At 42.7% G+C, this 14,336-nt stretch overlaps 1 protein-coding gene across 3 annotated transcripts in view; it reads left to right on the top strand.

Moving 5' to 3' along the window:
• ALPK1 (alpha kinase 1) overlaps nt 1-14,051 on the top strand; it is a 55,160-nt gene extending 41,109 nt beyond the window's left edge. For all 3 annotated transcript variants that reach the window (XM_088660440.1, XM_088660439.1, XM_088660441.1), the window contains 10 exons: nt 1,185-1,244; nt 1,483-1,569; nt 2,451-2,527; nt 3,087-3,182; nt 4,346-4,450; nt 5,261-7,352; nt 8,259-8,412; nt 9,175-9,337; nt 9,444-9,630; nt 11,860-14,051. In XM_088660440.1, the coding sequence (XP_088516566.1) occupies nt 1,185-1,244; nt 1,483-1,569; nt 2,451-2,527; nt 3,087-3,182; nt 4,346-4,450; nt 5,261-7,352; nt 8,259-8,412; nt 9,175-9,337; nt 9,444-9,630; nt 11,860-12,065 (3,227 nt within the window). In that variant the 3' untranslated portion in view covers nt 12,066-14,051. The remainder of the gene's footprint in view (nt 1-1,184; nt 1,245-1,482; nt 1,570-2,450; nt 2,528-3,086; nt 3,183-4,345; nt 4,451-5,260; nt 7,353-8,258; nt 8,413-9,174; nt 9,338-9,443; nt 9,631-11,859) is intronic.
• The last annotated feature ends 285 nt before the right edge of the window (nt 14,052-14,336 follow it).

Genomic DNA, 14,336 nt, shown 5'->3' with positions numbered 1-14,336 from the left:
TCAAAAAATGCAGTTAACCTACTCATGTAAAATTGAGGGTTGTTTTTTCTTCGTTACTCTTTCAGTAGTACACAAAGATCATGAATGTTATTGGCCCATTTTAAAATACATATTCCTAGTTTTTTTTAGGAAGGAAAAGCCAAAGCTAAGCTGATGGTGAATACAGTTTTAGAAGGAAATAGCTTACATAAAATGAAATGATCATCTGATTTCAATCACTACATCTCAGGAATAGTATGTGCATCAAATATAATTGTCCTTATTTCTGAGCTCTGCTATCTGATGCCACTTCCCCCAACATTGGGCTCCCATACGGTTTCTTTACTACAACCCCACTCAACCAATGATGAGAGATGATGGGGGTTGTAGTCCAAAAACATCTGGAAGAAAGGCTGAGTCTGATGCCAAGTCTTGCAAATACATGTCTTAAAGAAGTAAACAGGAGATTGGTGTGTTGTTTACTCCCAAAGTCCAGGGTGAATCAGGGTGACATAGTTGGACCACAAAGCTTCAAATGAGCCAAAGTGAAGTATTAGCCACCCAGGTGTGGGTGAGTCTAGGCAGATATAAATATATAAACTACCTCGGTGAGCTCTCATCTTGGGGTAGCTTTAAGCATCTGTAGGCCTGTTCACTTTACACTAAACACAGGTACAAGCTTCCACTACACATGTACAAGTGTTTTTGTGAAAGAGTTTACACATGTTGGTTCATACCGCTCAGCTATTGTGCACACAGAAACACAGACACTACGCTTGTCAAACGTGACGTGAATAATGATAAGAGTGTGCATAGTGTTCATCAACTGTTGTTTACAGAGATTGCACACTTGTTGAATGTAACATGTGAATGGCCCTTACATAATTGATCTTCAAGCAGTGGGTCAGGGTCCATGACTGGGTCACAATGGATGGAATCCCCTGCTAAAACAGAGGGAAAAGCCTTCATTTTAGCGGCACATTGTGTCGTCATGATGTCAAGTGCTTGGCAAATGGATAGCCCCCGCCCACCTGTCAGATTTTTCCTGTGAGGCTGGTCCAACCTTTGTTTTAAACTAAAGGGATGAACTGAGGAAGGGAAGTGATTATATGCTTTTTTAAAAAACCAGATTCACCTTTTCCTATCTCATCTCTGAGGTTGAAATATTTGCCTCAATATAGTTTTGTTTTTCCTCTTTTTTCTAGGTAAACTGTTAAAGGCTGAATATATCCTTAGCAGTCTTATTAATGACAATGGAGCAACAGGTATCTATAATTTGTGGCTTCTATACTTTGAGTTATTATTTATAAATGTTCCCCCCAAAAATTGCCACCTTGCTAGCAGAGCCACTTCCAGACTAATATGTTCCTGTCCCAGACAGCTTCTTTCTTTGTTTTTCTTAATTTGTAAAGGTCTTGGATATTTATTTACCTCACCTTTCTACCTCTTCATGTTCCCAAACACTGTAGTGTGTTCAACTGCTCTTTTCATTCTGTTTCTCAGGTGTGTGGAAGTACTCAAAAGAAAGTGACAGGATCCTAGTTCAGTCTGTGTGTGTACAGATCAGAGGACAGATTCTGCAAAAGCTGGGTAGGATTCATGCAGCAATCTCACATTCTATGGTTTCAGCTGATCTTTTTCCGTTCCCATTCAGTTCTCTGAGGATAGTGCAGGAGTCATTTCCTCATAATTGTGTTCTTTCTAGCTGTGAAATATTCCTCATTTCCTTAAAAAATCAGCTGTATGCCTAGCAAAATGTATTGGCAAAAAAGAAAAATCTAATGTGACCCAAATTCTATGCCTATAATTGCCTCAAATTGCTTACTTTGCATAATTAATTTTGCTGCTGCTGCTTCCTCTTCTTCTTCTTCTCCTTCTCCTCCTCCTCCTCCTCCTTCTTTGCAAGATGTTGGGTTGGAGAGGATAAAAAAATAAGAGCATGGAGTGATGATATTAAGTGATGATCAGGCTAGAAAGAGCTTGCTGGATTAAGCTACTGGCCCACCTAGTCCAGTATCCTATTTTCATTAAGTTGTAGGGAACAGATGCTTTTGTCAATTTCAGTTTCCAATTTTTCCAATCTTAAATTCACATTTCTGCACCTGTTTTGAATTTTTTTAAAATTAAAAAAGCCCTTTTGAAAATTTGTATCATATTTAGCTTTGCACGAAACACACAATTTTGCAAACCATTTTGTTCTAATGTACTTATAATGTATGTATGTTATTTTCACTAATAAATACTTATGTACACTTTCCCTGAATGTGCACGTATCGGGGTTGGGAAACTGCAGTGCAAAATTTGGAAAAGTGTGACTTTTGGATGATAGCTATGATTCGTTTCATGTTTGGCAAACTTCTCCCCCATCCCTACCAAGTACAAGTGTGTTAAATAAGTTTATAAAATATTACTACTTCTTTTATTAAAAAAGCAACAATAACTGAGCGTTCATTTTTGTGTGTGTGTTTCAGGGATGTGGTATGAAGCAGCAGAGCTGATTTGGGCCTCAGTTTTGGGTTATTTCACACTTCCCCAGCCAGATAAAAAGGTAATGCATGTACTGTTTTCCTAAAATACTGAATATTTTCTGCTGTTAACAGGATTTGTTCTACTCCTCTATACAAGCAGCTTGCTGCAAACCTTTTAGCAGGAACTGAGGAACAACAGAAAGGGTAGTCCTTGACAGAGGGATCTCCTGTCCCAAGGACCCAAGTCCTTCACAACCAGTGGAAAAGTGGACTGTCCTTTTTCCCACTAAGAAACTGAATGATGTAAAAAACAGCCCGAGATTTTGGGTGCTTCCAGACAGGGATTCATTATTGCAAATGGGTTGTTGGCAACAGGTCTGTTGTTGTTGTTGTTGTTGTTGTTGTTGTTGTTGTTGTTGTTGTTTTGAATTTACCAGATTTTCTATGGAAAGAGTAAATCTGGATTATATGGATAGGAATGTGTCGATGCTGCGTGCATGAGAAGTCCCAATCCCCTTTGGAAACACCCTGTGTGTTTTAGCTTCTTACACTTTATGGAATGGGTTCTTGTGTTTTAGAGAAGTAATCGGCAATGGAAACCGTGAAATGCCAATTGGTCTTTGTGTGCTTCTCCTGCAGGGAATTGCTACATCGTTGGGTATCTTGGCTGACATCTTTGTATCGATGAGTGAAAACGATTACAACCGGTTTAAAGACAACTATCAGTTTCACCTGGTAACTATTCCTATATTGTAGATGAATTTTGTTTAGCTTGCTGAAAATTGTATGTGCTTTGTTCAGCATCCCTGACTAGGAAGATTCCGTGTGATAGCTGAAGCTCACTTTTCTACCACAAAAAAGGTAAAAAAAAAAAAAGGTAAAGGACCCCAGACAGTTAAGTCCAGTTGCAGACGACTCTAGGGTTGTGGCGCTCATCTTGCTTTACAGGCCGAGGGAGCCGGCGTTTGTCCGCAGACAGTTTTTCTGGGTCATGTGGCCAGCATGACTAAGCCAGTTCTGGCGCAATGGAACACCGACACCAGAGCAGCGCACCGAAACACTGTTTACCTTCCCGCCAGAGCGGTACCTATTTATCTACTTGCACTTTTTTGGCGTGCTTTCAAACTGCTAGGTTGGCAGGAAACCATACCATAGATACAGATTATTCTGAAGCAGATTATTTGTCCATCCATACCAGTTTTGTATACTCTGATTGGCATCAGCTCTCTAGGAACACAGGGAGAGTCTTTCCCATCTCCTATGTGATCCTCTTTTTTAAAACTGGAGATTGAAGTTTTGATCTTCTGCACTAAGCTACAGTTTCTCCTCATTGCCTCTCCCTGGCGAAAGTAATTGCCAAGTGCTGAGCCATTTGTTGTTTTGTCTCTCATAAAATTATGGAGAGAGGAACACAGAATATGTCATGTTGTCCAGCCCTCAAACATAAGGCCAGTATTAGACTTTGCTAAACCTTGGTGTCTGGCTTGCCAATCAGAAGGTCAGCAGTTCAAATCCCTGCAATGGGGTGAGCTCCCATTGCTCTGTCCCAGCTTCTGCCAACCTAGCAGTTCGAAAGCACACCAGTGCAAGTAGATAAATAGGTACCACTGCAGCAGGAATGTAAACAGTGTTTCCGTGTGTTCCGTCACGGTGTTCTATTGCACCAGAAGCGGTTTCGTCATGCTGGCCACATGACCCGGAAAGCTGTTTGTGGACAAACACCGACTCCCTAGGCCTGAAAGCGAGATAAGCACCACAACCCCAGAGTCGCCGTTGACTGGCCTTAACCGTCCAGGGGTCCTTTACCTTTTTACCTTACATATACACACCTATCTACACAGAGATGAACAGACAGCAATCTGCCTAAACTTACATTTTCCTTCCTGCCGTTTCAACAGAATCTTCTGAAAGAGTTTGACCACCGTTTACTTTCAGCTGCTGAAGCGTGCAAGTTAGCAGCAGCTTTCAGCCAGTTCACGCCACTGTTTGTGCTCACGGCAGTCGTAAGTGTGATACCCAGTCTTCTTCTTTCTTCCCTGTGCTGAAGATTATCCACTGCCATCTACTACTGCAATATGTTGCTGTGTACATGTAAAATCAGGATGTGCATTCCAGATTCACATGCAATGCAGATGAAAAGTTGCAGTGCAAGTGAAATGCCACCTGGCTTTTATGCTGTTGAACCTGTTCATTTGGAGCAGTTGCTTACTACAAACCGTTTACTGTTGCCTATCATTCATACCCCTTTAATGTCCCATTGATTTAACTGAAAACTTATTGGATAATAAAGAGAGTGGAATTGGAAGGTAAAGGCTGCTAGTTATACAATCTATATTTTGGTTCTTTGGGAGGGAGGGGGGTATCTTCAGGAAAGCATTTGGTAGAACAAATGTACTTTATATCCCACTATCTGTGGATTATGTTCCAAAGGTTTTGAAAATATAGCTTCTTCTTCCTGCTCCCCAACCCACCTCAGTTCCACCGAACACCATAGACAAATCAATCCCACAGATTAATAGGCTTTGCAAAGTTTTGTGCTGAAATTCCTGTTAGCAAATGCGCAATTATTGCATAAATGGATTTTTTTTTCTAGATAGAGCAAACCTGCTCACTGTTCCTTTGGTTGTGTAACAAGTTTAACTCAAGCATAATTGATCAAACACAGGAAAAAAACAAGTACTTGAAAATCATTTGGAAAAAGGCTTTGTAGTGGTGTGAATTCAAATTTGAGGATTCTTTAAAGGATCTGAGTTTCAAATTTGATGCGCAAATATGTAAGATCCTGTTCATTTCGGCTGTACTTGTTTTTACAGAATATCCGTGGAATGTGCTTGCTGTCTTACAGCCATTCAAGCGAATGCCCTTCCGCAAAGCAGAAGCTTTATTTGTCTGAAGCAAAGGAGTCCTTTGAAATTGGCCTCCTTAGTAAGAAGGACAAAGAACCAGTCACCAGCAAACAGGAGCTCCACAGTTTTATCAAGGCAGCTTTCTGCCTTACAAAAGTGCACCAGAGGCTCTACGGTGAGAGCGAGAGACTTAGTCAAGTGAATAAGTTGTGCCAGGAAGCCTTACAGAAGCTGTATGCTTATAGTCATTTACCGCATACTGAAGAGCAGGACAAAGAACAGCTTGCCAAGGATATCATGTGCCTAGTCATGTTAGTTAAAGAGCACTTAAATGTGCAGGATTTCCGAAACTCAGATGCCAAGTCCTGCATTCCAGATAGCTACAAAACTGGTGTTGGAAAGTCAATTGTGAACGGTGAATTAAGCTTCAAGAAAGTCCTCGAAATGTATTCCCAGCATCATGCAGCAGTCTGTGAAGTTTATGGAAGTGTTTGCCACAGCCAGAAGATGAAATCAGAAAGCCAAGCAGGAGCCTGTATAACAGCTTTGAAAACGGAAACCAAAAATATGGACACTATGTGTACCACTGAAGAAAGATCACATCATAGGAAAGACTCTGCAAAGATCTCACTTTCACAAAAAGGAAGGACTAATCGTGAGGGTTTTAAGGAGCAGATGCGACAGAAATTATTCCATGCCACTGCCCTTGATGAAGAGGTAGAGTGCATTCCTTCAGAAAGAAGTCAAAGACACACGGGCGGTATTTCAAGTAATTCTCATAGCAGGAGTGAAAGTTCCAGTTCATTGAGCTCTTGGAGCAAATTCTCCAAATCGAGTTCCTTTACTAGTTGGGAGGAGATTGACTGCAATGAAAATGAACTGCCCCAAGATAAGGTACAGAAACAAAAGCCTACTGGAGGTAAGGAGCAAGAATGTTCTGCAGTTTTGACCGAAGATGCTGAAGAGAACTGCCAAAAGCCAGATCCATGTGTACTGTTTTCCAAAACTCATCAGCTCTCTCTTCAAGAGCCTCAGAATGACTGTTGTGGCTCCTTAATGCATCCCTATAATAATAATATATGCAAGACTCACAGAGTAACAGAATCATACCCAAATCTCAGAGAGGCACGCGTAGAGAGATCAGAGAATACTTTGAAGCAGTCACCCAGAGAAACCAGTAGCACCAACCCCCAAAATAGTAATGATCTTTTGAGTCCCACTTCTGAACAAGACCCCATTATCCCATCTTCACTAATAGATTCCAGGAGCAAGGACTCCGGTGCCATTTCTAACCATAATCTGTGCAGCATTGGGAAAGGAAGCACAGAAAATATAATTGAACCAATATCTAGACATTGTTGGCCATTTGTTGATCCAGAAGGAGAAACTGTGGACACTACCGAAGATGCACAGATGAATTCACACCTGCCTGGTGCCAGGAGGACACCTGCCTCCATCAATAGTAGCATGCTGGAACTGGAACGTGGCCGCTTTGTTCAAAATTGGATTAATAAATCTAACTCTGCAGTGCCTCCAGAAAGCTCAACTGAAGTATCTGAAATTGACCCACAAGCAGAGACAACAGAAGACTGTGAATTTGCTAGTGAATGTGGAAAGAAGTCAGCAGATCACCTTAGTGACATCTGCATAGCAAGAGATCAACCACATCACAGCTCTGGGGCCACAAATCCTCCTTTGGGGACAAAGAACCAGCCATTAGTCAACCAGTCCAGTGATTGTGCTACAACGGAAGAAGATGACGGTGAAAAGCTAAGGAACATTTTGAGCAGCAGTCGCAGTTCAAGCTCCTCTCTGAAATCATGGTACAAAACCACCCACTTTTCAGGCAGTTTTTCTGAATCGGGGAGTCCTTCATTTTTGAACTCTAGCAGCAGCTCTTTTGTCTTTTTGGAGAGGGCCAAAGAACAAACCCTACAGGCTCGCGTTCTCAGTGACGACGACTATAGCAGGCTTTTGTCAGGTGTAGACCATGCCTGGCTAATGGAAAGAATGAAGAATACAGGGCTCTTCAAGCCAAACCTCTTCGGTAAAGCGCACTGTAAGTAGAGTTTTCCAAAAACACACCCCCATCGGTCGGAAGGCTGCAGCAGGCTCTTCTGCTGCGGCTGGCTCTGCGCCACAAGTTTGGAGGCGACCGAGCCAGCGAGATGCTGAGGCAGCCAGTCGGCTCTGCCCTCCTGCGCACCTGGGACTAGGCAACTGGGGGGGGCACTGGGTGGATCTTTGCATCCCTGGCGCCACATATGCTTAAGACAGCCCTGCACTTGCCTCCCACAGGGATAATCTGTGCAGGTGCCCCCCACCTCACATGTCACAACAGAAAGACAGGATTCAAATCATTTGCACATACCCGGGTGAAAGTCCCATTTAGCCTTGCTATGTTAATATGCTAAGATGCCGATGGACTCCAACTCCCTTCAGCCCCAACCACATGGAAATGGTCAGGGAGTTTGAGTATCTAGAGGGCTGCAGTTATCCACCCCTGGGTTAGCCTGACTTTTCTCTAAACTAAACAGTCCAAAACTGCAATGTTTCCTCACAGAGGAGTCACTTCATTTCCTTGATCAAATTTGGATCATTTGAATGTTTTTGTTGTAATTTCACATTCCCCACTAGCAATTTTAAAAAATACATTACTTTTTGTTCTAACTGTCGGTTCTGTTACTCGGTGACATATTTGCAGCCCTTCCAAAGGCAATTCATCCTGCCTTTCCTTTCCCACCTTCTGTTTATAGATGAAGCTGACTGTAATAGTACACACTGCAGCAATGAATGCAACTTCCTATAGGTGTGAGCGAAATGTCATTTCTCTGTGTCATTTCTCTGGGGAAAGAAAATTAATCCTAGCAAGAGAACAGTTTAACTCTGCTGTTTCGTTCCTAGCTACTGGTATGGAACAATCCTTTGCTGAAGAAGTTGTCAGTTCATTTGCCTTCTTTTTCAGCTGCCCTCTTTTTGAAATTCTCCAAGAAATGTGGGCTGTGGACTGCGCAGGAAACCGCTGTATATATTGGGGACTACTTGAGCGTAGCAAAGAAAGGCAGACAAAGGAATGCTTTTTGGATACACTTTCTGCACCAAGAGGAAACTCTGGGAAGGTATCACTCAAACCAGCGTGACAATTTGATCAGTCCAGGCAATTATGTGATTGTTTGTAGGCTTAGATCCCACATGATAAATAAGGAGTCTAGGCAGTGAACATAGTGCATCCACAAAACAGCATAAAAATACCTACCCAGATTCTGCACAGGGATGGGAAATAACTGATGGAGTATTAATCAACTATGCATCAGAAAAGGCTTGTGTTAATATAAGAAACTTAAGCAGGCATTTGAAACAAAGTATGGATGGTATTTGCTTGATAGTAACAGGCAAAGCTTTCCACAGCCCATAATTGTAGAGTTGGAAGGGACCCTGAGGGTCCTCTAGTCCACCCCCCTGCAATGCAGGAATTTCAACTAACGCATCCATGACAGATGGACATCCAATCTCTGCTTAAAAACCTCCAAGAAAGGAGAGTCCATCATCTTCTGGGGGAGTCCATTTCATTGTCAAACTGTTCTTACCACTTTTTGGTTGCAGTTTTCAGTTGCAGTCCTAACTACAGGTAGTAAATTGCATCAGACTTGGTAGGATCGACTATGGAATAACTATTGTTAGGCGTGGTCACCTTATCTCATTATGTTCAGTGGCGGACATTTAAATACACATGTCCTACCACTAGGACTTGTGAGAATAAAATGGCGAATGGGAGGTTGATGCACACAACCTTGTGCTCCTTGGAGGGAAGGCAGGATACGGTATAATGTTGTTGCTGCCGCTGCTACTACTCTTGTCAGTGTGTGTTACATTTTTCATAGATACGTTGGCAAGGAGTACAAAGACGAAAAGGAGCTTCTTCACCATTTCAGTGATGTGGAAAGGCAAATGACTGCCCAGTACTATGTGACAGAATTCAACAAGAGGCTGCGTGAGCAAAAAATCCTAACCCAAATCTTCTACATCCCATCGGCGGTCCTCTTGGTAAGGAGCAAGCAGAAGGTTGCAAAGGATTCAGATAGTGAAATGAGCAGGCAGAAGCAGTGGGCTGAAATGCTGCTCACATCACAATCCCCTTTTTGTTCCCCAGGTACTAGAAGGAAAGTCTATACAAGGATGTGTAAGTGTGGAGCCTTACATTCTAGGAGAGTTTGTGAAGTTATCCAACAACACCAAAGTAGTAAAGCTGGAATACAAAGCCACAGAATATGGACTCGCTTATGGTCATTTCTGCTATGAGTTTTCCCAGGGCAGAGATGTGGTGGTTGATTTACAAGGTTTGTACTGCCAGATGTCAAATGATGGAATACAGTATTTTTTTGGACTGTCTTGAGCTGCTCCCCCCCCCTTTCAAAAATAACTCCTATAAAAGCTTCTTTTAGTTACAGGTAGGTAGCCGTGTTGGTCTGGCGTAGTCAAAACAAAATTTAAAAATTCCTTCCAGTAGCACCTTAGAGACCAACTAAGTTTGTCATTGGTATGAGCTTTCGTGTGCATGCACACTTCTTCAGATAACACGAAAGCTCATACCAATGACAAACTTAGTTGGTCTCTAAGGTGCTACTGGAAGGAATTTTTAAATTTTGTTTTGACTACGCCAGACCAACTAAGTTTGTCATTGGTATGAGCTTTCGTGTGCATGCACACTTCTTCAGATAACACAAAAGCTCATACCAATGACAAACTTAGTTGGTCTCTAATGTGCTACTGGAAGGAATTTTTTACTGTATTTTGTTTCAAAAGCTTCTTTTGGATATGAATATTCAGAGCTGAAGTTTTTAAAAGAAAGAAAGAAAATGTTAAATGTCACTGGGGGGAGGGGAGAGCAAATTACCAGTACTTCTGCAGTTCACTGTATTGGCTTAAAACCTAATCAGTTTTCTCAGGTATCATAGACATCTCATTCTGTCTAGGGACTATAGGTATAGGTGCTGCTTTAAATGTGGATCTTTTTGCATTTGGTTTTCATTCATAAAATTTTCTTTTGATATTTTGTGATTTTTTTATGCTTTAAGGTTGTAAACCACTTAGAGATTTCTTTGGAAATGTAAAAGTGGTATAGAAATTGTTCAAATACATTATGCAGGCATAAACAAGTACTTTATATATATATTTTAAAAAACCACTAGATTCCCCCCCCCAAAGCAAAACAGAGACCAAGATTTAGCATGCACATGCACACACCAGCTCCCCTCACCACAAAATAGCTTGAGAGACTCATGCTTTCTTTATCCAGCTGATAAAAATGCAAATATAATATAAAAAGGCATTTTTTCTGCTTTTATTCTGCTCTTTTTTTAAACACTGGTGCTAAAACAAGTAATTTCTGTAGTCAGCAGATTAGCAGAAAATGAAATGGAAAGCATATAGGGTGTATTTTTAGAAACAGTATTATAACTTAGAGTGCTAGGGAAGGGGTAGTTAGTACCTCTGGTAAGTGACATGTTGTGCTCCTGGGGTAGTTTGTCCACCTTTGATCCCCACCCTGCACTCAGCTCTCAGGAAGCTGTCAAGTTCTCCCTTTTTTAAAGGGAAATTCCCTTATGCAGAATAGACTTCCACACGAGAAAAGGGAAAACTTGACAGCTATGGCTCTCACCTGTGACTCCTAAAAGCTGTCAGCATGCAACAGCGGCCACCATAGGTGCCATCTCCCTGGGGCCCTGGGTGCCAGAGCATCCACAAAATTCCCCATGAAGGGGCCAGGCACCCACAAATTTTGGTGCCAGGGCCATGCACGCTGCATGGCATCCATGGCCCCAGGCACCCATGGTTGTGGGGCCAAGTTGGCACTCCTTGTGGCCACACCCTGAGAAACGGCTTTGACTGGACAGCTAAACCAGGTGAGGGTTGCCTTTGGGTCTCAGACCCTCAGTGAGTTAGGAATCTCCCCTGCATTTGAAGACATTTTCTGGCAGATTGAGCGGATGAGACCAATAGGGGGGTCCAATGGTCAAGAAGGCAGTTTCTGCACATGGTGTAGAGCAGGCACCCCTAAACTCAGCCCTCCAGATGTTTTGGGACTACAACTCCCATCATCCCTAGCTAACAGGACCAGTGGTCAGGGATGATGGGAATTGTAGTCCCAAAACATCTGGAGGGCCAAGTTTGGGGATGCCTGGTGTAGAGGGAAGTAAGGGGCATGGGGCTCTTCAACATGGGAAGGTAGCCCATCTAGGAGAAGGAAATACTGATCCTAAACCTCTGCTGCCTTGTGGGGTATCTTTGGGAGAAGGAAAGGCTAAGGAGTAAACCTTACACAAATCTGGAGTGGAGTCCCTAAGGCGGTTGGATGGCGCCTTGTATGGCGCCTTCTTCCAGCAACTTCTGCAGCCAAGTTGTTGCCCAACGTATGGCCCTGCTTTCCTTTGGACCACACCAGAGAGGCTGAGACCAGAGGGGTCTTGTTATCTTGGCAGCCCAGGACCTCCATACGCATTGCCCAGGCTTGTGGCCTGGTGACTTCAACAGCAGTATTGTAACTGCAACATTTTTCTTTTCGACAGGTTGGGTGACTGGTAATGGGAAAGGCCTCATCTACCTGACTGACCCCCAGATCCATTCTCTCTCTCAGAAAGAGGCATCATGCCTGACAAACTTTGGGAAGAAAGGGATTTGCTATTTCTTCAACAATCAGCACACAGAATGCAATGAAATCTGCAGACGCCTTTCATTGACTAGACCTTCAGTGGAGAAACAAAACCGACTTTGAGAAAAGATATTTCAAGTCACTTTTTGACCACAAATCTAGAGAATTTATAGCATTGGATGTTCTAGCTATGATATAGCAGTCGAGTTGGCTGCTTCTTATGTGCTTTGTATTTTATTTTATTTTTAAAAAATATGTAAAACAGGCTGAAATGAAGATTCTCTAGAAAAGTGACTGAAACTGAGCTAGGGGGAAATATAAACCATTTGTACTGAACTGTATGGTGGTTTAGCTTTATAAAAAAAACCTTTTGGAGTAGAGAGCAGAGAAGTCTCCAGCTATCAGAACAGATATACTGTACAGTATTGTCAAAAACTGCTCTTCCTTCATTCATCACCTCTTCTTGTTCCAACTTCCCAGACAGCATTTTAAATCTGCCCCCGTCTCGCAGATCTATTCGCCAATGCTGGGATGGATGCAGTAGCTGTTCTGCTACAATGACCGTTTCCATTTCGTTCACTGCTCTTGCAAATGGGTGGAGGGGGGTTGCTCTCTTGCTCACAGCTATAGGATATAAACCGCTGCTGGTTTGACACTCGTCCTCTTTGAATGTTTTGTGGTATGTGTGCTGTCCACAGGCATCAACAGCGCTTGCCCTGGGTAAAAGCAGCTGTCGCGTTTTTCCTTTTTGCTACTTATGAAGCAATCTTTTGTGTTTATAGATCAAAGCCTGTAATTCATGGATGTGACCTCCTTGGACTTTTTGTCAGCTACCACCTGGAGAAATGGAAAGAAGCAAAAAGCAGAATTACAGCCATTGCACTTCCCAAGCATTCACTATATTATAATATCAAGAGATTGCTCTTCCTCTCCCCAAAGCTCAGCTTTAGGGGGCATTCTCCTGCACAAAACCCAGTGCTATGAATTGGAATGACACAAAAGCAATGCTATGCTCTTGCATAGCACCCACTCATTTCACTAGGACCGGTGCAGGAGAACCTCCCTGCAGATTGTACGCTTAGACTTCCCCCCGCTCCTCTTTAAAAGTATCTACCAGTGCAGCTTTCCCAAAGTAAAACAATGGTGGGATCCCTGCTATAGACCAGACATCTGTTTTTTGCCACCCCTGTCATTTGGATTTCTTTGGAGCAGGTCTAAAGGCCATTTCACATGACCCTGGCTGCCTGCCAAAATGTGAGTTGGCAGTTTGCAGGTTGAATTTGTGCAGATAAATGGTTGTGTGATTGCATCACTATGCACTCAACTCCATCTATTGTCATTTATTCGTTCAGTTTAGACTCCCATTTTGCCACACGGCTGTTATACCTTTTGGGGTTGGCACGACACAGTATGTTACAATAAAGCAAGATCTATCATAAGATGTTGCAGCCCCCACAAGTACTGCGTTGCCATATGGAGAAACCCACCATGCGTAATGACCAACTCATTTCAATATGATATGAATCAATCTTAAAGATTGCGATCAAACCATTGATGATGCTTGATGCACATTAGAGGCTATTGATGCATGAACAGGGTTCTAAATTGTGCATTCGGGGTCACCACAATACAGGCATTTAGCACAAGCTCATGGAGGGTGATGGAGCTGGGCCTTCAGGAGCTAAATAATCTGTGTTCTTCCTGCTGGGGAACACCTCAACAGGGATTGTATTTGAAGTTCTTTGCAGCAAAGCAGCATTGACTATTAGCTGCTCATCATTATCAGCTGCTATGGGCATTTTATTAATCTCAGACCTCTGGGGAAAGCTGCAGGGTTGAAGGTTCCTGGAACACCAATTCATAGAGCATATGTCTATCAGTGGCTACCAGCCATGATGGCTATGCTCTGCCTCCATTGTCGGAGCCAGTAATGCTTTTGAAGTGGGAGGGCACACTGTGTAAGTTGACACTTTACAGTCGCCTCCCACAACGGCTGACTGCCCTGTGCCTCCTCAGCCGCTGTCAGGTATGAGAGGGATACCTTCCAAGGCCTAATCCAAGGCTCCTACATCTGAAATTCAATAAAGTTGTGGCCTAATTTTAAACCCATACATTGTTGTCATGGCTCATTCCTGGGGGGTGGGCTCCAGGGACAAGGTTTAGCGCGTGGGCTCGCAATATATATTGCTGTGTAAGGGTGGGGAAAGAGAAGGAACCTTCTCTTATCAGACTCATCCTTAACTGATTTTCTTCAGCAGATGTTTAAGAAACAACGACATTTAAAAATAATAATATTGTAGAGTGCATTTTGAAAAGGCGTGTGATTATTTGGGGCATTTTGAGTAATGTTGAATGCATATGATATTTTATCGACGCACAGATCCCTACTACAAA

Source organism: Zootoca vivipara, chromosome Z1, assembly GCF_965207765.1.
Source record: "Zootoca vivipara chromosome Z1, rZooViv2.hap1.1, whole genome shotgun sequence".
Classification (NCBI taxonomy): domain Eukaryota; kingdom Metazoa; phylum Chordata; class Lepidosauria; order Squamata; family Lacertidae; genus Zootoca; species Zootoca vivipara.
This window is presented reverse-complemented; position numbering and strand designations above follow the sequence as displayed.